The sequence below is a fragment of the Doryrhamphus excisus genome, chromosome 5 (genome assembly GCF_030265055.1).
Source record: "Doryrhamphus excisus isolate RoL2022-K1 chromosome 5, RoL_Dexc_1.0, whole genome shotgun sequence".
Lineage (NCBI taxonomy): Eukaryota > Metazoa > Chordata > Actinopteri > Syngnathiformes > Syngnathidae > Doryrhamphus > Doryrhamphus excisus.
In genome coordinates this window covers 386445-412644 of record NC_080470.1, presented here as the reverse complement: position 1 = coordinate 412644, position 26200 = coordinate 386445, and the positions used below count along the sequence as shown (strand labels likewise).

Genomic DNA, 26200 nt, shown 5'->3' with positions numbered 1-26200 from the left:
CCTTTTGGACATGTGGAACTGGGAAAATAAAAATAAAAATATTAATAAAAAAAAACTTAAATTACATTGGAAAGCAGGAAGTGAACAAATGTAAGAGTTAGTGATTGTAAAAGTAGCAGATGGAGGGGTAGGATTTAATAAGCTTTGCTTCTTCCTACTCCTTTTGGACATGTGGAACTGGGAACTGATTTGACAAAAAAAAACAAAAAACTTATATAACCTATATTATGAAAGCAGGAAGTGAACAAATGTAAGAGTTAGTGATTGTAAAAGTACCAGATGGAGGGGTAGGATTTAATAAGCTTTGCTTCTTCCTACTCCTTTTGGACATGTGGAACTGGGAACTGATTTGACAAGAAAACCCAAAAAACTTATATAACTGATATTATGAAAGCAGGAAGTGAACAAATGTAACAGTTAGTGATTGTAAAAGTACCAGATGGAGGACGGTAATTTGGATGCTAAAGAAGCAAGGGAACGCAAAAATTAGCAAAATATTCGCAAAAATTAGCAAAATTTTCGCAAAATTAGCAAAATTTTCGCAAAATTAGCAAAATTTTCGCAAAATTAGCAAAATTTTCGGAAAAATTAGCAAAATTTTTGCAAAAATTAGCAAAGTTTTCGCAAAAATTAGCAAAATTTTCACAAAATTTTCGCAAAAATTAGCAAAATTTTCGCAAAAATTAGCAAAATTTTCGCAAAAATAAATACAAAAAATACGCTAACTGGAGCGGACTTTAACCAAGGTATGATTGAGTATAAAAAAATCTTGGCATCTTGGCTTAATTCCACGTTTTTCGTCTAAGTATATTGTTATATTTTGGCTTTGTTATTATTGTTATCCAGCATTAGCGGCCATTGAATGAAAGAAAAGTATGAATTATTATAATTAAAATGTGTGGCGTCCACAACAATCACACATGATTCATTATGGCAGAGTTGCAAGCACAAAACCGCTACTCCCAGCTGATTCCATTTGGAATAATGTTCCTGTGTCCCCCAAGACCGGTCGTGACCGTTAAAGACCGCTAAAGACCGCTAACGAGTCTCGTGCCTTCCCAGCAGCCGCCCTGACAGATGGCGATATCCATCAGCCTTCCTGACATAACGCCACCTGGCAATGGTTTCTGTGGCGGTCATGCTGGGTCGCAGCCCGCATTGGACTATACGTTCCAAAATACCATTCCGGAACAACTTGGGAAATAAAAACACACGCCGAGGCCTCCTGTTCAAGTCAGATCAACTTAGAGAAGAAGGAAATCATACGTGTGGGACGACACGTGATCACATATTTCCTGTTGTTGGGACTCACCAAAATCATGACATTGTATACAGCACATGGCTGCACGGTGGAGGAGTGGTTAGCACGCTGACCTCACAGCTAGGAGACCAGAGTTCAATTCCACTTTCGGCCATCTCTGTGTGGAGTTTGCATGTTCTTCCCGTGCATGTGTGGGTTTTCTCCTCCCACATTCCAAAAACATGCTAGTTCGCTAACATGCTAAACATGCTAATTAGCGACTCCAAATTGTCCATAAGTATGAATGTGAGTGTGAATGGTTGTTTGTCTATATGTGCCCTGTGATTGGCTGGCTGGCCACCAGTCCAGGGTGTACCCCGCCTCTCGCCCAAAAGACAGCTGGGATAGGCTCCAGCACCCCCACAACAGTATCACTCGGATACTGTGAACATCCAGCAGCAACACAACATTTTGGCATGACTACTATTTTGATGAAAAATATACTGAACCAGGGCTGCACAGTGGATGAGTGGTTAGCACACAGGCTTCACAGCTAGGAGACCCGAGTTCAATTCCACCCTCGGCCATCTCTGTGTGGAGTTTGCATGTTCTTCCCGTGCATGCGTGGGTTTTCTCCTCCCACATTCCAAAAACATGCTAGTTTGCTAACATGCTAAACATGCTAATTAGCCACTCCAAATTGTCCATAGGTATGAATGTGAGTGTGAATGGTTGTTTGTCTATATGTGCCCTGTGATTGATGGCCACCAGTCCAGCTCCAAGACAGCTGGGATAGGCTCCAGCACCCTTGCGACCCTCATGAGGCTAAGCGGTAAAAAAATGAATGAATGAATATAACACTTTTCAAGGCTCCCACGGTGCTTCATAATGAAGTGACCCCATGATTTATCCACTCCTCCATCACGCAACGGTGGTGGTATTCCTATTGTACAAGTGTATCCACAGCTGTTAGCGTGTTAGCGTGTTAGCATATTGCTACAGCAGTGTGGGCAGCCTGCCAGCCGAGGTGGGTGACGTATCCTAGCCAGTGGAGGAAGCCAGGCCATGCTCTTAAATGTTGGGTCCCGGTTGTAGAAAAACTGCACCAGGAGTACTTTGTGTCAGGGTCCAGGGACTTGACGGCCAAAAAAAACACACAACTGTCGTTTCCAAGAATCCAAAGCATTGAGACTTTGTCAGGTCTGAGACCTCAACGCTCCACTTAAAGTCCAAACCTGCCAGCTGCCACTTCAAGTCATTTATAGTAGAGCCTTCAAATACTTCTAAAACATGGATTATACTTCTTTGTAATACTGTAAGGAAGTAGTAGTAGCAGCATATTGGAATAGCAGACACTGTTAATGCTTCCGTATTGGCAAAACCGTACCGGGTCCTAGTCGAAGACCACCGGATACCATGTAGTACTGCTTGCTCATTGGCTGAGCACCTCCCTAGTTTGTGTGTGTACTGGGGGATTGGGTATTGTGATACCCTAACCCTAACCCTAACCCTTCACGGCTCGGATTATCCGAAATCCGGGTCATTAAAACTCAGGATCAGTCAAGGGTCCTGAAACTCTTCCCATCCCAAACCACCAGGATTTGCTGGTTTTCCTCATAGTTAATAATTCCCCTGGTATTCCTACGGAAAACCTCATGCTTTCACACAACCGTCTCTTTAAGAAGGAAAAAACCGATCAGTTGATCCCTAGTCTGCAGTAAAGCGGTCCTGTACCGGGTCGTCCTGGTCTCTTCACGAAGAGACAGTTGAGGCGGAAGTCAATGTTCTCAATTGGGACCCAAGTTCCCATACGGACCCCTGACCAGGATGGGCGTTGGGTCGTGACTAAGGATCCATCCATATGTTTTTTTTCGAACCGATGCCGATACCGATTTTTTCCCATAACCCGATTTTGCTTGGGTCGATATTTGTGACCGATACTGCCCCGCGGATGCCTGTCTGTAAATCATGCGATGGAAAAATCCATGCGTGTATCGGCCGATACCGATTCAAGTACGAAACCCAAATATCGTTCCGATATATCGGCCGATGCTTAGTCGTGACGGAACGAACAAGATGGCGGATACAAGCAGAGTTTCCTCCATCGGGCAACTGGACTCACCCTAAGGAACTTGGCTCGGGCATTTAGTCCGGTTTAGTTCTGGGCATAACCGTGAGAAGGAGACCCCTCCTCGGAGATTCACCCAACTTGGGAATTCTGGACATTCCGACTGTTGGAAATTGCAAACCCGTTTTCTGAATTGAAGCGTTTTGTTGGCATTCCTTGGATCGACCTGGCCTTTCCTTGGCAATTCCAGCCATTCCATTCTTCTAGCTAGCAGCTATCACACGCGTCAGCTAACGTTCTCACCTTCATGTTTTAGAAGCGATTTTCCATACTTTTCCAGTCTTCTCCCACTGACATCATGGCCTTCCTTAAAAGTGGTTCTTGGTTTTTTCTTGGAGCGCAGACTTCCTCGTCACTCAACTTTTCCATCCATTCCAGGAGTCGAGTGTTAACATGAAGGATTTGAAAACAGTCCAAGACCCGAGTCATTCCAGAGCTGCTGACTCGGGAAGAGAAGGATAACTCAGCGTCTCGTCATGGAGGCAGGCTCTTCAAGAAGATTTAGATAAGAAGATGTAGATAAGATTGGCGCTAGAATCAATCAATCAATCAATCAATCAATTAAAAAAATGCCATTCCGTGGAAGAAATGTTTCCTCGCCGACTGAGTCACGACTTAGATAACAGGAAGTCTCCAGGAAATCCCCAACAATCTGACGAGGACAAAAACCCCCACCAGAACTATCAAAACAAAGCCAGACCAACAAACGGGAAATGGAACCAGGTGGCCGGTAGTGACCCGGACTCCGTTGCGGAATATTTGGTACCAACGCTTTGGTCCTCCCTTCGGAGCCGTGGGTTTGCCGATGTGACGCAACATCCGATTTCGTGGATCCGTGACCTGGTTAGCTGCTTTAGCGATGATACCGTACACGCAATATTCACAGGGAGACTCTTTTGTTTGGGTTTTGACGGGAGGGGGGGGGGGGGGGGCAGTTGGGGGGGGGGCAGTTGGGGGGGGGGGCAGTTGGGGGGGGTTAGCCCCCTGGAGATACACAGGATATGAATGATTAGCCACGTATACATGGACACAAATATTACAATTATGGAAAGAATAACCTTTGTATACACATCATTCCCAAACAAAAGTGCCAATCCCAATGAATATATGACACACAAAAAAAAAAAAATGAAATAATTATTTATATTTAATTTTAATTTTTTTTTAATTTTTTAAAAAAATTTTATTATTATATTTATTTCAAAATTATTTAATTTATTTGTGCAATTTACTGTTTACGCTCTACATTGTTGTTCATATTTGATGTCATCTATCTATCCACCACATTATTATTATTATTATTATTATTATTATTGTTATTATTATTATTATTATTATTATTATTATTATTATTATTATTATTATTATTATTATATTATTATTATAATATTATTATTATTATTATTATTATTATTATTATTATTATTATTATTATTATTATTATTATTATTATTATTATTATACGGGAGCCAGGCAACAACATTTCATTGGCAATTTCACTGCTGTGTTATGGGGGGGGGGGGGGGGCAGAACATATATTTAACACACACACACACACTATTTTATGCTTATAATTCTTATAATAATTAAAATAATTTTGAATAAATGATAATAATTTAAAGTTTATTTTAGTTTTATTTTTTTATTGATTTTTTTTTTTACAAAAAATAGTAGTAGTAGTAGTAGTAATCATCAGAGTAATTGTAATTTTACTTGTAAAAGTGTCATACTATCAGCTCTATGTTATCATTTCCCTCAAACTACCAAAATGTAATTTTACAGTTTTTTTTTATTAATTAATTTATATTTTTTTTTACTGAATAAGACATCATGTTAAAAGTTGAAATACTCGGAAAGTAACTTTACGGTGGTCCGCATGTAGTTTGCCCACCCCTGTTTTAAGCTATCACACTTATTTTGTGTTTTCAGTAAATAGAAATAGAAATGTAAAAAAAATAACAAGATTATGGACTTCTTCTATAATTTTCATATCAGATGGATGATGGATTTTCACGCCTGCTTAAAACGCCACAGGTTGGCGTTCCTTTTCATCCGGTGTCTCGCGTTGTGTCTCGAACACGGCAATGCCTTCATGGCAGGGATTCAAACATCTGCCAGATCATAATAACACCAGCAGTCCAGGACCAAAGTCCTAGAACCACTTGAAGTACCAAGCGTGCCTTCTAATTAGGAGAAAGTGACAGCGTCTTGTCGGCCATCTTGCATTCCACAGGTCTGACATGGCCGAAGCGGAGCCACAAAGCCCCCGTCCGCCATCAGACACGCTTGGATTCTTAAGCGGGAGAAAGCGTCACCCTCACGCCGGGGGGTCCGATAGCAGACCACTTGGTCTGTCCAGACCAGAACAAACGTGTTCCCTAATGAAGAGGAGTCTACTGCCGCCATTACTCAAGGTCAGACACCACAAGGTCATTGCACTCGAACGCAGCACAAGACTTGAGACACATGATCACGCTTTTATGTTTTTCTAACTTTTTACCTTATTCTAACTTTTTACGTTTTTCTAACTTTTTACCTTTTTCTAACTTTTTACGTTTTTCTAACTTTTTACGTTTTTCTAACTATTTACGTTTTTCTAACTTTTTACCTTTTTCTAACTTTTTACCTTTTTCTAACTTTTTACGTTTTTCTAACTTTTTACGTTTTTCTAACTTTTTACGTTTTTCTAACTTTTTACCTTTTTCTAACTTTTTACCTTTTTCTAACTTTTTACCTTTTTCTAACTTTTTACCTTTTTCTAACTTTTTACCTTTTTCTAACTTTTTACCTTTTTCTAACTTTTTACCTTTTTCTAACTTTTTACCTTTTTCTAACTTTTTACGTTTTTCTAACTTTTTACGTTTTTCTAACTATTTACGTTTTTCTAACTTTTTACGTGTTTCTAACTTTTTCCGTTTTTCTAACTATTTACGTTTTTCTAACTTTTTACGTTTTTCTAACTTTTTACCTTTTTCTAACTTTTTACCTTTTTCTAACTTTTTACGTTTTTCTAACTTTTTACGTTTTTCTAACTATTTACGTTTTTCTAACTTTTTACCTTTTTCTAACTTTTTACCTTTTTCTAACTTTTTACCTTTTTCTAACTTTTTACCTTTTTCTAACTTTTTACCTTTTTCTAACTTTTTACCTTTTTCTAACTTTTTACGTTTTTCTAACTTTTTACGTTTTTCTAACTTTTTACGTTTTTCTAACTTTTTACCTTTTTCTAACTTTTTACGTTTTTCTAACTTTTTACCTTTTTCTAACTTTTTACCTTTTTCTAACTTTTTACCTTTTTCTAACTTTTTACCTTTTTCTAACTTTTTACCTTTTTCTAACTTTTTACCTTTTTCTAACCTTTTACCTTTTTCTAACCTTTTACCTTTTTCTAACTTTTTACCTTTTTCTAACTTTTTACCTTTTTCTAACTTTTTACCTTTTTCTAACTTTTTACCTTTTTCTAACTTTTTACCTTTTTCTAACTTTTTACCTTTTTCTAACTTTTTACCTTTTTCTAACTTTTTACCTTTTTCTAACTTTTTACCTTTTTCTAACTTTTTACGTTTTTCTAACTTTTTACGTTTTTCTAACTATTTACGTTTTTCTAACTTTTTACGTGTTTCTAACTTTTTCCGTTTTTCTAACTATTTACGTTTTTCTAACTTTTTACGTTTTTCTAACTTTTTACCTTTTTCTAACTTTTTACCTTTTTCTAACTTTTTACGTTTTTCTAACTATTTACGTTTTTCTAACTTTTTACCTTTTTCTAACTTTTTACCTTTTTCTAACTTTTTACCTTTTTCTAACTTTTTACGTTTTTCTAACTTTTTACGTTTTTCTAACTTTTTACCTTTTTCTAACTTTTTACGTTTTTCTAACTTTTTACCTTTTTCTAACTTTTTACCTTTTTCTAACTTTTTACCTTTTTCTAACCTTTTACCTTTTTCTAACCTTTTACCTTTTTCTAACCTTTTACCTTTTTCTAACTTTTTACCTTTTTCTAACTTTTTACCTTTTTCTAACTTTTTACCTTTTTCTAACTTTTTACCTTTTTCTAACTTTTTACCTTTTTCTAACTTTTTACCTTTTTCTAACTTTTTACCTTTTTCTAACTTTTTACCTTTTTCTAACTTTTTACGTTTTTCTAACTTTTTACCTTTTTCTAACTTTTTACCTTTTTCTAACTTTTTACCTTTTTCTAACTTTTTACCTTTTTCTAACTTTTTACCTTTTTCTAACTTTTTACCTTTTTCTAACTTTTTACCTTTTTCTAACTTTTTACCTTTTTCTAACTTTTTACCTTTTTCTAACTTTTTACCTTTTTCTAACTTTTTACCTTTTTCTAACTTTTTACCTTTTTCTAACTTTTTACCTTTTTCTAACTTTTTACCTTTTTCTAACTTTTTACCTTTTTCTAACTTTTTACCTTTTTCTAACTTTTTACCTTTTTCTAACTTTTTACCTTTTTCTAACTTTTTACCTTTTTCTAACTTTTTACCTTTTTCTAACTTTTTACCTTTTTCTAACTTTTTACGTTTTTCTAACTTTTTACGTTTTTCTAACTATTTACGTTTTTCTAACTTTTTACGTGTTTCTAACTTTTTCCGTTTTTCTAACTATTTACGTTTTTCTAACTTTTTACGTTTTTCTAACTTTTTACCTTTTTCTAACTTTTTACCTTTTTCTAACTTTTTACGTTTTTCTAACTTTTTACGTTTTTCTAACTATTTACGTTTTTCTAACTTTTTACCTTTTTCTAACTTTTTACCTTTTTCTAACTTTTTACCTTTTTCTAACTTTTTACCTTTTTCTAACTTTTTACCTTTTTCTAACTTTTTACGTTTTTCTAACTTTTTACGTTTTTCTAACTTTTTACGTTTTTCTAACTTTTTACCTTTTTCTAACTTTTTACGTTTTTCTAACTTTTTACCTTTTTCTAACTTTTTACCTTTTTCTAACTTTTTACCTTTTTCTAACTTTTTACCTTTTTCTAACTTTTTACCTTTTTCTAACTTTTTACCTTTTTCTAACCTTTTACCTTTTTCTAACCTTTTACCTTTTTCTAACTTTTTACCTTTTTCTAACTTTTTACCTTTTTCTAACTTTTTACCTTTTTCTAACTTTTTACCTTTTTCTAACTTTTTACCTTTTTCTAACTTTTTACCTTTTTCTAACTTTTTACCTTTTTCTAACTTTTTACCTTTTTCTAACTTTTTACCTTTTTCTAACTTTTTACGTTTTTCTAACTTTTTACGTTTTTCTAACTATTTACGTTTTTCTAACTTTTTACGTGTTTCTAACTTTTTCCGTTTTTCTAACTATTTACGTTTTTCTAACTTTTTACGTTTTTCTAACTTTTTACCTTTTTCTAACTTTTTACCTTTTTCTAACTTTTTACGTTTTTCTAACTTTTTACGTTTTTCTAACTATTTACGTTTTTCTAACTATTTACGTTTTTCTAACTTTTTACCTTTTTCTAACTTTTTACCTTTTTCTAACTTTTTACCTTTTTCTAACTTTTTACGTTTTTCTAACTTTTTACGTTTTTCTAACTTTTTACCTTTTTCTAACTTTTTACGTTTTTCTAACTTTTTACCTTTTTCTAACTTTTTACCTTTTTCTAACTTTTTACCTTTTTCTAACTTTTTACCTTTTTCTAACTTTTTACCTTTTTCTAACCTTTTACCTTTTTCTAACCTTTTACCTTTTTCTAACCTTTTACCTTTTTCTAACTTTTTACCTTTTTCTAACTTTTTACCTTTTTCTAACTTTTTACCTTTTTCTAACTTTTTACCTTTTTCTAACTTTTTACCTTTTTCTAACTTTTTACCTTTTTCTAACTTTTTACCTTTTTCTAACTTTTTACGTTTTTCTAACTTTTTACCTTTTTCTAACTTTTTACCTTTTTCTAACTTTTTACCTTTTTCTAACTTTTTACCTTTTTCTAACTTTTTACCTTTTTCTAACTTTTTACCTTTTTCTAACTTTTTACCTTTTTCTAACTTTTTACCTTTTTCTAACTTTTTACCTTTTTCTAACTTTTTACGTTTTTCTAACTTTTTACCTTTTTCTAACTTTTTACCTTTTTCTAACTTTTTACCTTTTTCTAACTTTTTACCTTTTTCTAACTTTTTACCTTTTTCTAACTTTTTACCTTTTTCTAACTTTTTACGTTTTTCTAACTTTTTACCTTTTTCTAACTTTTTACCTTTTTCTAACTTTTTACCTTTTTCTAACTTTTTACCTTTTTCTAACTTTTTACCTTTTTCTAACTTTTTACCTTTTTCTAACTTTTTACCTTTTTCTAACTTTTTACGTTTTTCTAACTTTTTATGTTTTTCTAACTTTTTACGTTTTTCTAACTTTTTACGTTTTTCTAACTTTTTACGTTTTTCTAACATTTTACGTTTTTCTAACTTTTTACCTTTTTCTAACTTTTTACGTTTTTCTAACTTTTTACCTTTTTCTAACTATTTACGTTTTTCTAACTTTTTACCTTTTTCTAACTTTTTACCTTTTTCTAACTTTTTACCTTTTTCTAACTTTTTACCTTTTTCTAACTTTTTACCTTTTTCTAACTATTTACGTTTTTCTAACTTTTTACCTTTTTCTAACTTTTTACCTTTTTCTAACTTTTTACCTTTTTCTAACTTTTTACCTTTTTCTAACTTTTTACCTTTTTCTAACTATTTACGTTTTTCTAACTTTTTACCTTTTTCTAACTTTTTACCTTTTTCTAACTTTTTACCTTTTTCTAACTTTTTACGTTTTTCTAACTTTTTACGTTTTTCTAACTTTTTACGTTTTTCTAACTTTTTATCTTTTTCTAACTTTTTACGTTTTTCTAACTTTTTACGTTTTTCTAACTTTTTACGTTTTTCTAACTTTTTATCTTTTTCTAACTTTTTACGTTTTTCTAACTTTTTACGTTTTTCTAACTTTTTACCTTTTTCTAACTTTTTACCTTTTTCTAACTTTTTACCTTTTTCTAACTTTTTACCTTTTTCTAACTATTTTCATGGAGCAGCGGTCCTGGTGTGTCCGTTCATGGACTTTTTTTCAGGACTCAAACAATGGAAAACCATGGATACCAAAGCTTTAACGACGTCATTCTACTTCAATTATATTATATTATAATATTATATTATAGAATTATCTTCTGCATTGTTACATTTTTCAAAGCCAATGGTAAATTCACAAAAATGACATTTAGTACATAAAATAAAATAAAATAATAAAAATAGAAAAAAAGCATTCTCAAGGGAAAAAAGGGTGCAATTTTATGAGAATAAAGTCATAATTAGTATAGAAGTATAGTATAAAAACATTTTAGTAGCATAATATTTTTTAAAAATTATGTCAAAATGAGAACCAACAAAACAACGACGAAAGTTGCAATTTTTGGAAAACCAGTTTGCAGAAAAAGTTAAAAATTAAAAAATAAAAAAGTCAAAAATATTATGGCAATAAAGTAGAAAAAAAGGCAGCAAATAAAGTAAAAAAAATAAAGTTATAAAGTAAATAAAGTCATAATATCAAGAATAAAACGTCGGAAAGGTCACAATTTTATAAGAATAAACTTAAAATAAAAATAACGTTTAAAAAAATAAAAAGGCTCCCCAACACAAAATGGTCGTGAGGTCGATTTCAAAATGAGCGGTGGTCTGAACGTCCTGCCGGTGGTCCAATTCCCCTTGAGATGATTGACACTTGCCAAAGGTGAAAGACATCTGAGGGAATATTATAATATATAATATAATATAGCGTTTTTTTTTAAACCAGATGACGAGCTAATGTACTTCTCGCCACGTACTTCTCGCCACGTACTTGGCTATGTAGTACTTCACCCATCTTATTGGCCCTGTTTGTGTCTCTGCTGCCTGGCAACCAGCCCACAAGGTCGCCCCCCCCCCCCCCCCCCCCACGTTAATAAGTAGGTGTAGTCCTTCACTAATTAGTAGCAGACGCTTCCTCTGCACTATCACCACCAAAAGTCCTAATAATACACACTTTTTACTTTGCTTTATACACCTAATGATACTCGTAATGAAGTAGTACACTTCCATGTGTACTTTTACGAAGATACTTTACAAGTGCTCGGGGTTCCCAGTAAAGAATCATGAAAGCAAACATGTTGAACCAAGTCTGCCATAAAACTCCCACATGGAAAAGTGGATCTCCCGAGGAGGATCAACCTGCTCAACATTTCAATATTCCCTTTCAAGATGAGACACCGCTTTTCCGTCATGTTTTCCGGCCATGTTTGCAAAGTGCAGCCAGGGAGCCATTTTCAGACCACAACGCTTTCTAAACATCATATTTAACAAGAAAACTCCATCAATAATAACAATAACAGGATACATTTAGGATATTTTTTAGGATAAAAGCAAAATATGAAGGGAAAACTACAAGAAAAACACATTTTAGGAAGATAACATAATCATATATCAGGAAAAATGACATCATTTCAGTAGCATAAAGATGAAATATTAAAAGAAAAAAGACTTGAAAAAAATATAATAATAAATATATATAATTAAATAAACATGGAATAAAGTTGTCAGTTTGGAAAAATTGCCTGTGGAAAAGCTTATAATGTCAGTAGAATAAAGTCAAAATATTATTATGGAAACAAAGTCATAATTATAAAAACAAAATTAATATGAAGAGAGCTGAAATAGCTGGAAAATAAAGAAATAAAAAATAGAAATTGAAAAAAAAAACAGCTGGAATTTTACAAGAATGAAGTCAAAATAAAAATAGTATACAAAATTAAAAAGTATTCTCAAAAGAAAAAAAGGCACAATTTTATGAGAATAAACTCCTAACTCCTAAAAGGAAAAATATTATAGTAATATTATAATAGTAATATTATAGTGATAATAATATAGTCATTTTAGTAGCATAGTAGCATGGAAAACCAGGTTTCAGAAAAAGTTAAAAATAAAATAAAAAAAGTCAAAAATATTATGGCAATAAAGTAGAAACAAAAAGCAGCAGAACTAAATAAAAATAAAGTCAAATATCAAGAATAAAAAGTTGGAACGGTTCCAATTTTAGCAGAATAAACTTATAATATTATGAGGAAAAAGAAGGTCATTTTATTAGCATAAAGTTGAAATACTTTTAGAAAGTCATCATATTGTGAAAAAAGTCATAAATCTGTGGGAATAAAGTCATAATATCATGAAAAGAAAATGTAGAAAAAGTAGGATGTTGATATATGAATAATTGATTTTCATCAACATCACAAAGCTGAGAAGCTAAGAAGCTGAGGAGCTGAGGAGCTGAGGAGCTGAGGAGCTGAGGAGCTGAGGAGCTGAGAAGCTGAGAAGCCGAGATCACCGAGCCTGAGGTTGGTTTCCGTTCTGTGATGGACTTTAGTCCATTTAGTCAAAGCCTGAACTTTACAGACTGAAGTCAACAAGTAAATAAGTTACACTAAAGCCGTAAACACCAAAGGAAGACAAATCATGTAAAACAACTTTATTGGTTGCAGGTGCGACGCTAGGACACGAGCATCAGACACCAGCATCAGACACGAGCATCAGACACCAGCATCAGACACCAGCATCAGACACCAGCATCAGACACCAGCATCAGACACCAGCATCAGACACGAGCATCAGACACCAGCATCAGACACGAGCATCAGACACGAGCATCAGACACCAGCATCAGACACGAGCATCAGACACCAGCATCAGACACCAGCATCAGACACCAGCATCAGACACCAGCATCAGACACGAGCATCAGACACGAGCATCAGACACCAGCATCAGACACCAGCATCAGACACCAGCATCAGACACCAGCATCAGACACCAGCGTCAGACACCAGCATCAGACACCAGCATCAGACACCAGCATCAGACACGAGCATCAGACACCAGCATCAGACACCAGCATCAGACACCAGCATCAGACACCAGCATCAGACACCAGCATCAGACACCAGCATCAGACACCAGCATCAGACACCAGCATCAGACACCAGCATCAGACACCAGCATCAGACACCAGCATCAGACACGAGCATCAGACACCAGCATCAGACACCAGCATCAGACACCAGCATCAGACACGAGCATCAGACACCAGCATCAGACACCAGCATCAGACACCAGCATCAGACACCAGCGGTAGAAACGTGCTGCAGTGTTCAACTTCAATAGTCAATAAAACGCTAGCAGGCTTCATGGAGGCCAGTCATGGAGTCTTAGGAGTATAAAAAGCAACAAATAAAATTGTTATTTTTGGAAAAAGCTCATCATTATGGCAAGTACATTTACGTAAAAACAACAGCAGCAGAAATGAAAAAAAAACTGCTGAAATTTTACAAGAATAAAGTCATGTTTTTAAGTTTTTTTAAGTCATGATATTAAGAAAAAACACACAAAATAAAGTTATGTGATATTATGATACAAGAATAAGGTCAAAATACTGGCAATAACATCATAATTACAGGGAGTACATTTACAACCTCAAAAGCTGAAATTGTTGGAATCTTTTTTTTTTATGCTGTAACTTTACAAGAATAAAGTCAAAATATTAGGAGAAAAAAGTTGTGGTCTAATGAAAAAAATAAGGCTCACTTTTCAGGGAATAAACTCATGATATTATCAAGTAGCATAGAATTAAAATATTTTTAAAAATACAACTTTAAAAAAAAAATCACGATATTAAGAAAAAACACACAAAATAAAGTTGTTAATTTTTGGAAAAAGTTATATGATATTATGATACAAGAATAAGGTCAAAATACTGGCAATAACATCATAATTACGGGAAGTAAATTTACAACATTAAAGCTGAAATTGTTGGAATCTTTTTTTAAAGCTGTAATTTTACAAGAATAAAGTCAAAATATTAGGAGAAAAAAGTTGAAATGATTTCTAATGAAAAAAGTCAGGCTCACTTTTCTGGGAATAAACTCATAATATTAACTTTTTTTTAGGGCCAAGCACGCAACTTTCACATTTTGTACATTTCAAGAAAAAATAGCATTTTAGCTTGGTGACAGATTGTCTGTGAAAAAATGATTTACATTTTCCTCTTGTAATTATGACTTTATTTCAATAATATTTGGACTTTATTCCCATATTAAAACTTTTTCCACAATCAAATTTCCAACATTATTACTTGTTTTATTTTTCATAGTATTATGACTTTTAAAAATAACACATTTCTTCCTTCTTCAATTTTATGCAACTATTTTTTCTCATAATGTTGCAACATTATTCTTGTAAAATTAGGGCATTTTATCTCTATCTTACACATTTATTAAAAATTTTATTACAATTTTAAATATATTGAATATTGTTATTATTAATATTAATAATATATTAATATTAAATAATATAAATATTAAATGTTAAATAAATAATTTCAATCTTCTTTTTTCTTGTAAAATTACAATAAAATAAAAAAATTATATTTCTACTATAGGCTCGTAAAATTATGTTAATTTTCCTCATAATATTACAATGTTATTCTTGTAAAATTACAACTTTTTCTGATTAAATTACAATGTTCTTTCTCTTGTTTTTTTTTACTTTTTCCAAAATTATTATAATTTTTATTACATTTTTATTAAAATAATATTCTTTTCCAAAATATTTTAAATCAAAATTTAAATTACAGATTTTTTGTTTTCTTTTTTTTGGATTTGGTCTCTCTTTTTTGAATTTTTTTTCTCCAAATGTTCCAAGTCTTTGGTATTATTTAAACTTTATACTTTTTTCACAAAATGTTTTTATTTTATTCATTTGAAATTATAGTTCATTTTTCAATTTTTGACTTGGTTGTGCTGCGGGCCAATAAAAAAAAAGCAAAAAAACACAAACGTCTCCCGGGCCGCACTTTGGACAACCCTGACCTTGTCAAACATTTGCACAAGATTCCATGCTATGGTCCAAGTTGACATGTGTGGGGGGGGGGGGGGGACTTGGAAGTAAACACGTCCATCAAAGCGTTCGATTTCCATCCGTGTCTCGCCAAACGTTGAGCAGGAAGTAGAAAAACTACGGAAAAACCAGGATACTTCCTTTGGAAAGGAGCGTCCACAGTCCTCAAACTCCCTGCTGGGTTGGTGTTAAGTCAAGAAATGGAGGAATCACATGATGACGCCCCCGCCCCCCGTCCCCCCCCCCCTCTATGCTATGCTGATTACCAGCATGACAACATGGACGGGATTTTCCTCCAACATTCCAGACGCGTGTTTGGGTGTATTCCTGCTGGAAGCCACGCCAGCAAACACAATCAGATGATCAAATAAACGTGGTCACATGAACGCATCCATCCGTGTACGACCGATAGAGCCCACAATTTGGAAGCGTTTGTTGCAAATGTTGATCCGAAATTGAAGGAAAACATCAACATCAAGCCAACAAGATGCTTTGAAGTCGTGTCTTAAAAATAAACGTTTTTATGGTTGACGGCTTATTTGGGGAGAATATTTACTTTCACCGGCGTTACCTTCCTTTTTAATAAGATATGGAAAACCAGGAGAGGTTTGATGTCCTAAAGCAAACACACGCTGTGTTGTGTGTCCCCCCCCCCACTGAATGAAGACGTTTGTATTCCACCAAATGGAAGCAAAACCACCAACAGCTAAGACGGTTAGCTAGCTTTAAGGGCCCGGAGACGACTGATAAGATCAGGAACTGCAGCCCAAAGACCCTTTTGATCGTTCCAAGACCGCTGCCAATCATCTGGAAACCTCATATTCCAAATATACAACATGGACACAAATATTTCAATATTCAACAAATTCTCAATCAGAAATCACTCCACACTCTTTATTGCTCTCTGGTTCTACCATATCTTACTTATTGTGTGGAAATATGAGCTAATAACTATAAAAGCAATCTTCACTGGCTAAATGTACTGCAAAAAAGGCCAGTAAGGATAATTCATAATGCCGCCTACAGAGAACATACTAACTCCTTATTTGTAAAATCACAAATTTTAAAAAGCGTATTGAGGTCATGGACTGTTTTTATATGCTGTGAAAATATTCCATTAATATTGACTTCTACTTTTTTTGTATGTCTTTGTATGGTCATATCACCGCGTACTTTGCTACAGGACAAAAAAATAAAATAGAAATAAATAATAATCACTAATACAAATAAATAAATAATATAAATAAATAAATAAATAATAATAACTTATAGCAAATAAATACATAAAACAATACAAAATAAAAAAATAAAATAAAAGTTAAAAAAAAAAAACTTAAACTATATTATGAAAGCAGGAAGTGAACAAATGTAAGAGTTAGTGATTGTAAAAGTACCAGATGGAGGGGTAGGATTTAATAAGCTTTGCTTCTTCCTACTCCTTTCGGACATGTGGAACTGGGAACTGATTTGACAAAAATAATTTTTTTTAATAATTAAAAAAACAAACCAACAAACAAACCTTAAACTATATCAGGAAAGCAGGAAGTGAACAAATGTAACAGTTAGTGATTGTTAAAGTACCAGATGGAGGGGTAGGATTTAATAAGCTTTGCTTCTTCCTACTCCTTTTGGACATGTGGAACTTAGAAAATAAAAATAAAAATAAAAATAAAAATAAAAATAAAAATAAAAATAAAAATAAAAATAAAAATAAAAATAAAAATAAAAATAAAAATAAAAATAAAAATAAAAATAAAAATAAAAATAAAAATAAAAATAAAAATAATATTATGAAAGCAGGAAGTGAGCAAATATAAAAGTTACTGATTGTTAAAGTACCAGATGGAGGGGTAAGATTTAATAAGCTTTGCTTCTTCCTACTCCTTTTGGACATGTGGAACTTAGAAAATAAAAATAAAAATAAAAATATGAAAGCAGGAAGTGAACAAATGTAAGAGTTACTGATTGTAAAAGTACCACATGGAGGGGTACCATTACCATTACCATTCTACGACCGGTTCTAAGACCCCCTCCCCCCTGGAGCCGACTCGCTGCTACAGTCTGCCTTTAATACCCACTCAAGGTAGCGTGCAGTGATCCTTCTTTTAAGCAAAGCAAACACAACCAGAAGAGGAAAATAAAATATTTGCCAGCACCGAATGACATGTTCAGGGACAGGGACATGTACGGTCCAGCAAGGAACAGCCCAGGCCTGAGGAAGCCATTTCTCACGGGCCCAAAGGGCGGCGTTATTGTACGGACGCACGGCGTGTGAAGGCGGAATGTTAAATACTGGAGGAATGTTATTTATGATCACAAACGCCACCAATGGAACAACATGGCGGCTTTCCGTTGAGACGCAACATGACCGGGAACCAGAGAACGCCTTGGAGTCCTCCCGGTCTGATGCCCCCGTGACCCAGACCAGGATAAGCGGTGGAAAATCAATGGTTGGATGAAAATTTTTATTTTTGAAGCAATCACCTTAAGTCTGTCGTTATTTCTAGACATAGTTTTAAATAATTCAATAATCTGATTTTTTCCTCAAGCGTTGAAATTTCGCACTTTGTTCGGCAGCCCTTGAACGCACCACCATAGTTAATGTGAGCCGCAGAAGGGAAAGTTATCATTCTACTACTTGCTCTAGAGAATGGAGGATTGAACCAGCAACCTTCAGTTTGGGAGACCTCCACGCGTCTGGGAATGTGCTGAGCTCCTGTTTCAAAGCCAGTTTTCTCCGCGCGTTGGATTCTTCCCAAAGAACATCCCCCAGTGCTCAGGAAATGTGAAGAACGCACGACAAATAAGCTAAATCGCTAACGTCAAGTAAGGGTAAAAAAACTAAAAAATCCTAGAATTTTGCAAATATAATTATTTTTTTATAAAAAGTTGTTTTTTTATGATATGGGATGGAATCATAAAGGTCAGGTTTCCTAATCTTGAAGAAGCAACAGGGACCCAAACTAAAGCATCCATAACAATAGAGTCCATTCAAGGACTGATTTACCCCCCCCCCCCCCCCCCCCATGCGGACCCCCCCCCAGTCCCCCCTACCTTGAGATAAGCCATCTGGAGATAGTTGTAGGGGATCCTCCTGTGGAAGTCCTGCACCACCTCCTCGCCGACCTTATGCATGGACTGCACGCCCACGACCTTCTCCACGCAGGCGTCCATGCACGCGGCTCTCCGCAGCACCGCGTCGAAGAAGCCCAGCTCGGTGAATCTGTCCCGGAACTGATGCTGGTCCTGACACCTCAACCGGCAGCGGACTTTGGAGCGCCGGACTTCGGCGTGGCTGCTGAGCGCCGCCTCCATGAGGCGGACGGTGTCGGCGTAGTCGCCCAGATAGAACGCCCGAACCGCGGCGTCGTAGAGCAGGTCCGAGGGCTCCGGGTGGGATGAAGACGGCGGGATGGCGGCGAGCAGGACGGCGGACAAGACGAGGCCGAAGTTGGCGTCCATGCCGAGTGAGAGTGGCGGCTGTCAGTCAGCGAGACGAGGCGTTCGGTTCTGGCTTCTCTTCCATTGAGAAAAAGCTCCGCGGGTCTCACGTCGAGATGGATCGGGAGGGACACGTTTTGTTTGGGTCCCCCGGTTTGGCTCCGGTGGCTCCTCCCCTTCCAGCTCACTTTCCCTCCACTGGGGGTCCTTCGGAGAATCTTTTGCTAAGCTAGGCAGCTCTTGGCTTGAAATGTATTATTCATATTCAAGCATACACAACTTCCACAACTTTGTTTAAATTGTTGATAAACACAGAAATATATCACACAATTCAACAAACAATGACCTAGCTTACCTTATTGTTACCAACATGCAAATGAATGCAATGGAGCGCAAAGTCCTCCATGATGGTAAGCAAGAGCTTATTCTACTTACAATATGCCTTTTGGGTCTATTTCTTCACTTTTTTGGGCTTTTTGTTGTTGTTGCTGTTCTTCCGATGTGTTATGTCTCCATCTGGTGGTAGTTGTTAGCTATTGCTATTGCTAACGACAGCTCTCGAGCTGTCCCACATTTTCATTTCAAAAGAGACCAGATTAATTTTTTCCTCTAAATTCTACACAAAACACCCCCCAATAATTACCTGACAGAAAAAAATCTAAATGCATAAAAAGCAAAAAGAAAATCAAATAGTCATGTCAAGATTTTACTAAAGTAATTCGTCCCTGGGTGGGCTCGAACCACCAACCTTTCGGTTAACAGCCGAACGCGCTAACCGATTGCGCCACAGAGACTGATTGTGTGCCGGGCCTTATTAGATATACAAAGATATCACTTACCTCTTTAGGGGCAGGTGGCTATTCAAGACCACAATCCTTCCAACGTTGATGAATGAAATTTGATAAATTCATAGTTGTCACAATTTTAAAAGTGTTGAAAATCACTTGTAGTCTAACAGCGACTTTTATTCATCAATTTGCTTGCTTTGCTATTCTGAAGCGTTTGTGACTGTCCGTCATGGCAGCTATGAGTTCTTTCTGACAGACGTTTGTTTTTTGCGTCTATTTGATTTAAGCCTCCCCCCAAAAAATCATCATTGCAATCATTTTGCATCACTGTCATATTGCCCAACTGAAATTGAAGTACGGTGACCTAGAAGGGTCACAAAGGCTCAAAACAGTACCTATACTGCTTATCGCCACTAGGTGGCACTGTACGCTTTCTGAAATCGCTATGGCGTGCTTTAATCTGAACTCGTCCTCAATTAAAAGTCTTTTGGGGGCTTTTTGGCTTGAAAACATCCGGACTGACATCCCTGACTGCACATTTATAGAGATATGAAGCGATACTGTAAATACAGGAACACTTTTTCAACTCCATAATGGTTATTCAGCTGGTCTTTTTGAAAATAAATGCTAACATCCGGTGGTAGCTAGTGTTGCAGGAAACAGTACTCTTTGAGTACTGATACTTGAAAGGGAATACATTGATGAGCCATACTTGGGAGTCTTTCACTTGTGGGTACTGCAAGTTTGAAGAGCAAACAGCCACTGAACCTGAGAAATATATAAAAACAGAATCTGTCAACAATTTCCAAACAATGATATATTTTTAAAGGAATGAACACATTATTAAAATGGGATATAAATAGTCAAAGTAATACAACAGCAGTAAAACCACAATGGTAAAAACAACGCTCATGAGTTTTTCTGCTGTTCTTTCTATTAGTCATCATCTGAGAGACACGCTATTCCCCGATGAAGATAGCAAGACCTCAAAGGATCAAGCATATCCGCACAATCAGTCAGTTGCATGAGAGAGCCCAGAGCAAAACAAGCGCTGTTGTCATTTGGCGCACTTCCTCTCTGACTCGGGTCTAATCAGATTGTGTTTTTGGACGTGGACGCCTCTGCTCACACAAACCTCATCAACCAGCGCATGAGGAAAAAGATGCACGTTCACAGAACTAAAAGGAAGCCAACAAAGATAATCACATTACTTTATTTCTCATATTCAAAATCTGTACAAAAAGTCATTTATAGTATGCAACAATAGAAAAGTAAATGCTGAAAGAGTTCCTAGTATAAATCATGTGGTGTACATTTAGCAGAAAGGCTCGGTAGATAAGAATTCATAAGTAGTCGTGACATTGATTGTGATCCTGAACCTTTTGACTGGACGTGGTTGCTGTGGGGCTCGGCGACATGAGGTGGTTGGAGCTAATGGAGCTGGACGCAGACGACCTGGAGCACCTCCCGCAGGTCAGGAACGCTCCGCCCGCCGTGGTGAGGAGGCCGGCGGCCCAGCTGACAAACACCGCCCGACCAAACTCAAAGCTGCACACAAAAACAGGCTTATAGAATCCTTTGGGAACAACACAGCTACCGGGACTGTGGGTGTGGTACCTGTGGAGATGATGGGACTCATGAACCTTGTGAACTATCTTCTTGACAAACCAGGACGTCACGCCGAATGTCATAATACCTACGCAAGGAAATGAACTTCTTAAAAGGGCTGGCGATGTTTTCATGAATATGGAAGTGAAATGGAGGACAGCAAATAGATAAAATCATGCAAATACAGGAAATAAGAGTCCAGAAAGTCCAGCATTTGACTTCTTTTGACCAACGACACAATCCGTCCTCGATGGCTCTCACAAAAAAGGGACCAAAAGCAGTACATCACACGTAACCGGCGATACTGATCACTGAAGCCGATGCAGATCAATTAGGTATCATGGAGGGGTGTCCTGAGATTAAAGATGACAACATGATAGGAAATAAATAAACCACACAATAAATGAAGTAGATCATTTTGCCGGCTTCCACATATCACCATGTGTCTGGTTCATTAACTTTAACTTTCATTAACCTCCAAACAGTCAGGAAGAGGGTTCACTCTGTGCATCTTTAGTACTCAACACTGGAACATTTCAGCAAAATATCAGTTCCCAACAAAAACAAGAGAAAAGCAGCTTTTGTGAAAAGATGACTTTCAATTTGACACAAATTTAGCCAATATTTCAGCAAAATCAGCCAAAATCAGACATTGACCCACACGTGGCAGCAAGTTGTCCACCACATGCCAGACCCAAAATTTGTCATTTCCTTCACCGAATCATTTGCTTGACAAAACATTGACCGCCATCGCACAAAATCATTGAAATTGCCACAAAAGTGTTAAGGTGAGCGAAAAGTCCGAATGGGGCATCACACCCCGCAGTGTGAACATCGCCCGACGTGCAAGGACATGCTGTATCCACCACATCCACTTTGCCTAACAGCGCAGCCTTCGTCCCGACAGGCAAAGTAAATACAAACTGAACTGTGCAACACGGTGAGCTTGTGCAGAAAATAAGAAATGCTGCAAAGGTTTGACAGTCGTCATTGAGAAAATACACGTCACAAATGCCAATCCCGCGAATGGAGACATACGAAAGGAAATATTGCAGTTTATTTGTTCTCGGTAATATTTAGTGTCAGTAAACGTTTCAAAACAGCTGCATTGTTTTGTGACTCGGTTAAACAAAAAAGTAATTAGTCTCATGTAACAACCCGAGTATCATGTGACGTCACCGTGATGATCTATAGGGGCAGATTTTTCCCGGAAAATGTTGCTTTGTTCTCCGCATGGGTGTGTGGGTTTTCTCCGGGTACTCCGGTTTCCTCCCACATTCTAAAAACATGCTAGGTTAATTAGCGACTCCAAATTGTCCATAGTGTGAATGGTTGTTTGTCTAAATGTGATTGGCTGGCGATCAGTCATGAAACATGAAACGCAAAGAAGAGACTTATCATGGGATCTACTCTGCGACAAGCGACATTCACAGACGGTGAGGGCCACCAGGTGGCGCCAAATCTACCTCATCTAAATACCTTCATAGTTCATCTTCAAGTAACGTCATACCTGAAAGCATGAAAATAATCCCTCCAATCCTCGCCACTCCAGACTTGATGGCCTTGTTGTCCATAAAGCGGGTGCACTTCATTCCCACGGTGGAGACCAGCAACGCCACGGCCGACAGGAAGATGCTGAGCAGCAGCAACGCCCTGGTTATCTGGATCTCAACTGGGAGCAGGAAAGAATGAAGTGACTTCCCACCGCCATTCGCCAAAGCCCATCAACATCACGCACGCTTTTCCTGCAAACGGGACTCACACGGCAGTTCCAGGACGGACTCGTGCAGCTCGCAGGTGGTCCTGTGCTCCCCGCTGCAGCTCATCCACAGGCCCTCGTAGATGCTGTGCGACTTGCCCTGGAAGTGCCGTTTCCACTCCACCATGACGGTGGCCATCATGGTGACGGCCAGACCAGTCAGGGACAGGAAGAAGCCGATGAGCTGCAGTGCCGAGTTGGCCATGACATCCAGGAAAAAGACAGACGGGAGAGCGCGTGTGGGATGGCGGCAGATGCTCGGTACGAGTGGAGGACGTGCTCTGTGCAGCATCCTCTTTTTATACGAGCTGTGACGTCTCCACCTGCAGCATCTGATGGGAAGTCCTTGTCTTTATCAGATGAGTCCACGGATACGCGCAGGAAAACAACAGCGTTCAACTTTGACACACATTAGCATCTTTCACTCAACTTCTGGTCTTTACAGGCCAAGGGAACATAGATCGGCTTTTCAATGGACTGAGAAGTACTTCATCATAGTAACATCAACTATGATATTTCATATCATATCGTGCTATGTTTTCATTGTGTAAAACCACTGGCATATCGCTCCCATAATCATCATGTTTACACTGTCAAAACATAGATAACAGTACATTCCAATCAGTCAACTTCTCACAATAGTTTATACAGTTGGATAATATATTATAAATAATATTAAATATTAAAACATTTTAATAAATATTTTCAAATAATATTTACCATGATCAAAATAATTAACAATTATTTGATCATATTTATATTCTTATATTTTTATTATTATATTAAAATTTGTCAAGTCAAATTGCCAATGTGAACACAGTGTTACTAGCTGTTACTATAAATTAGCCAAATGAGTAATAATATAAATAAATAACACTAATAGTTATAATCATACTATGGTAAATATTTATACATCTATTATTTATGTATAATTCATATTTATCATATTATGTATATAATATATTATACAGTATAATTTGAATAATTATCAATAGATTCGTAAAACTACTCATTTTAATTGTGTTATTTTTATTCATGACAATAGTATTTGAATGGAATTATTATTTTATTATTTTGTATAACTTGTAAAAAATATCATTTGAATTGAATTAAGTTATTTTTAATAACTTTATAAAAATTTATATTATGATATATGACTACACAAATGATAAAACTTAAGAGAAATTGCCAAAATAAGTGCTCAAAATAATAATGTATAGTATTTATATGTCTTTAATGTAATGTATATAATAATAATACTAGTCATATTTTCATTATTATTATAATCATTCTGATTGAAAATGGAAATGAACTGACATATAATGGTATATTAATACTCTAAATATGAATATCATAGTTTGCAGGTAGTAAAAGACAATGGCGTGTGTGTGAATGAGACGTACTGTACAACATGGCCGGTTGTCCATCAGGCTGCGGCGTGTGTTTATGCCACCAAACGTTTGATTGAGACAATCATCAAAGGATTTGACCATATTTGGTGAAAGGGGATGCCAGTTTGTAAACAAATGTGTCACTGAGATGCCATCAGTGTCCACCCTTTCCTGCAATAAGCTGCGACCGAAAAAAACAAAACATCTTTTTTCCCGCACCCATACTGTCGGTTTTACCAGGAAAATAAGTAAAGTTAAAAATAGTTTTGTTTAGTTTTTTTGACGTGAGATGTCGTTTAAAATACCGTAGGTCATTTAGGGTGGCGCACGTGTGTGATCGGAAATGAGCAGAGTAAGAGGAATGCACTTTGTGTAGGTCCTCATGCTAATTGACTCTAATTCTTAGCAAACATGAAAGTGTGTTGACATCCCATTTAAATGACGCATTCAATTCATGGTAATGTGTGGAAATATGCTATTTAAAGTAGGAAAGTGTGTTAAAATGTGCTATGTATTTACAGTACGGTATTATAGAGTAGTGTGCACAGGCCATTAGCTTGGTTAGGTTGTCTAATTTGCAGTACAGAAGGTTACACAGTCATCTACTTAACACATGAGCCCATACTCTACTGTACAGGAAGCAGCAAAGTGCCATCTAGCGGCGATTGTGAGTAAAACACTTTGCAGGCCTCCAAAGAGGCTCATGCTGACATTTCTATGGAATACCATCCATCCATCCGACTGTTTGTCCGTATGCTCTTTTACTGTCATTCCCTGACTCTGTGGATTATTCCGAGTAGTTTTGATTATTTCTATAATGTGAGGTGACAACTGTCTCAAATGTTCCTGAAACGCACTCACAGTTGAACAAGCGTGTCATCGGTAATTGTGATGACTGACGGCAGCTAAGTTGTTGATTTAAAAGTTAATAATAATCACCAATTTAAGATCAGTTATTTCTTTATTATTATAATATTACAAACAGCTGTTTTCTTGTAAATAAAATAAAGTTTTCTTTTCAGTGCAATCCTAATCATCCTTCATGTTTTTTAAAAATACAATTTGTATTAGTTACATTTTTATTAATTTATTTGGAAGTTAATTAAGTTAATTAATATTTAACAATTAAGTTAATTATTTTATTAATATTAATCAGTACTTATAACTTATAATTCTACATGTTCAACATTTTTATTAGTTGCATTTTCACTGATTACTACAAATATTTTTCATGTAATTGATTTGAAGTAAAATATATGAAAATGTAATCAATTAAATGACATTTTAAAATGAAATACTTGAAAATGTATCAGATTAAGATCATGTAACTCCAATGAATAAAATAAAAATAAACTAAATACAAATGAATTAAAACTTTAAAAATAAAAAACAAGTTTTCAAATGAAAAGTATTGATAAACCGATCATATTGTGATCATTCGTCTATGCTTTACAGTCTGAAGTCGAAACCGAAACCAGGAAACTGCAACCAAAGGGAGAGCGTATTCACGAGTCAAAGTGCACGGCGAGTACGACACATTCAGACATGTTGGTAGCTCTGCTACCATCATAATATCAAGTCCTCCACCACCTGAGAGGCCCTGCTGTATGCTATGTCATACGGAGTTGGTGGTGAAGTGCTGAAAGGGAACATGGAGCGTGGCGAGACGCTGCTGGGATCTGTGGCCCATCCCTGAAATAAATGAGGCTCTCGTACGTCCTTATGCAAGCTTAAACAAAGCACCTGATAATTGCCTTGTCATGCATCCAAGGTCGACTCCCTGCACATTTTGGCCGGGCTGCTGCTCCAACCAGTCGGATATCATTCCTGCATCAGGCACAGCGTGTGCGTCCCCCCCCCGGCCAAACGTTTTTTTAAGACAGCGTGAGGACTCCCAGGGCTGTGTCTGCAATGCCACGTTTGGATCATCTGCGAT

At 36.0% G+C, this 26200-nt stretch overlaps 3 protein-coding genes, 1 long non-coding RNA gene and 1 other non-coding gene across 5 annotated transcripts in view; all 5 read right to left on the bottom strand.

Annotated features, from left to right (window-relative positions):
- p3h2 (prolyl 3-hydroxylase 2) overlaps positions 1-18897 on the bottom strand; it is a 66224-nt gene extending 47327 nt beyond the window's left edge. The window contains exon 1 of the mRNA XM_058072752.1: positions 18332-18897. Coding sequence (XP_057928735.1) covers positions 18332-18739 — 408 coding nt within the window. The 5' untranslated portion in view covers positions 18740-18897. The remainder of the gene's footprint in view (positions 1-18331) is intronic.
- On the bottom strand, positions 5999-7587 carry LOC131129329 (uncharacterized). The gene is made up of 3 exons (XR_009129826.1): positions 7219-7587; positions 6589-6912; positions 5999-6516 (listed from the first exon to the last, which is right to left on the bottom strand). It is a non-coding gene; the product is annotated as an uncharacterized LOC131129329 (long non-coding RNA).
- On the bottom strand, positions 7855-10227 carry LOC131129327 (nipped-B-like protein B). The gene is made up of 3 exons (XM_058072759.1): positions 8929-10227; positions 8263-8586; positions 7855-8190 (listed from the first exon to the last, which is right to left on the bottom strand). Exons 1-3 carry the CDS (start codon positions 9767-9769, stop codon positions 8093-8095), a joined length of 1263 nt encoding a protein of 420 aa, XP_057928742.1. The 5' UTR covers positions 9770-10227; the 3' UTR covers positions 7855-8092.
- A 541-nt stretch (positions 18898-19438) lies between the features above and the next one.
- Positions 19439-19512, bottom strand: trnan-guu (transfer RNA asparagine (anticodon GUU)). The gene has a single exon. It is a non-coding gene; the product is annotated as a tRNA-Asn (tRNA).
- A 1191-nt stretch (positions 19513-20703) lies between these two features.
- On the bottom strand, positions 20704-26045 carry LOC131129285 (claudin-1). Its single transcript, XM_058072697.1, has 5 exons — positions 26008-26045; positions 22877-23205; positions 22625-22786; positions 21124-21202; positions 20704-21054 (listed from the first exon to the last, which is right to left on the bottom strand). Exons 1-5 carry the CDS (start codon positions 26028-26030, stop codon positions 20850-20852), a joined length of 798 nt encoding a protein of 265 aa, XP_057928680.1. The 5' UTR covers positions 26031-26045; the 3' UTR covers positions 20704-20849.
- Between the last annotated feature and the right edge of the window lie 155 nt (positions 26046-26200).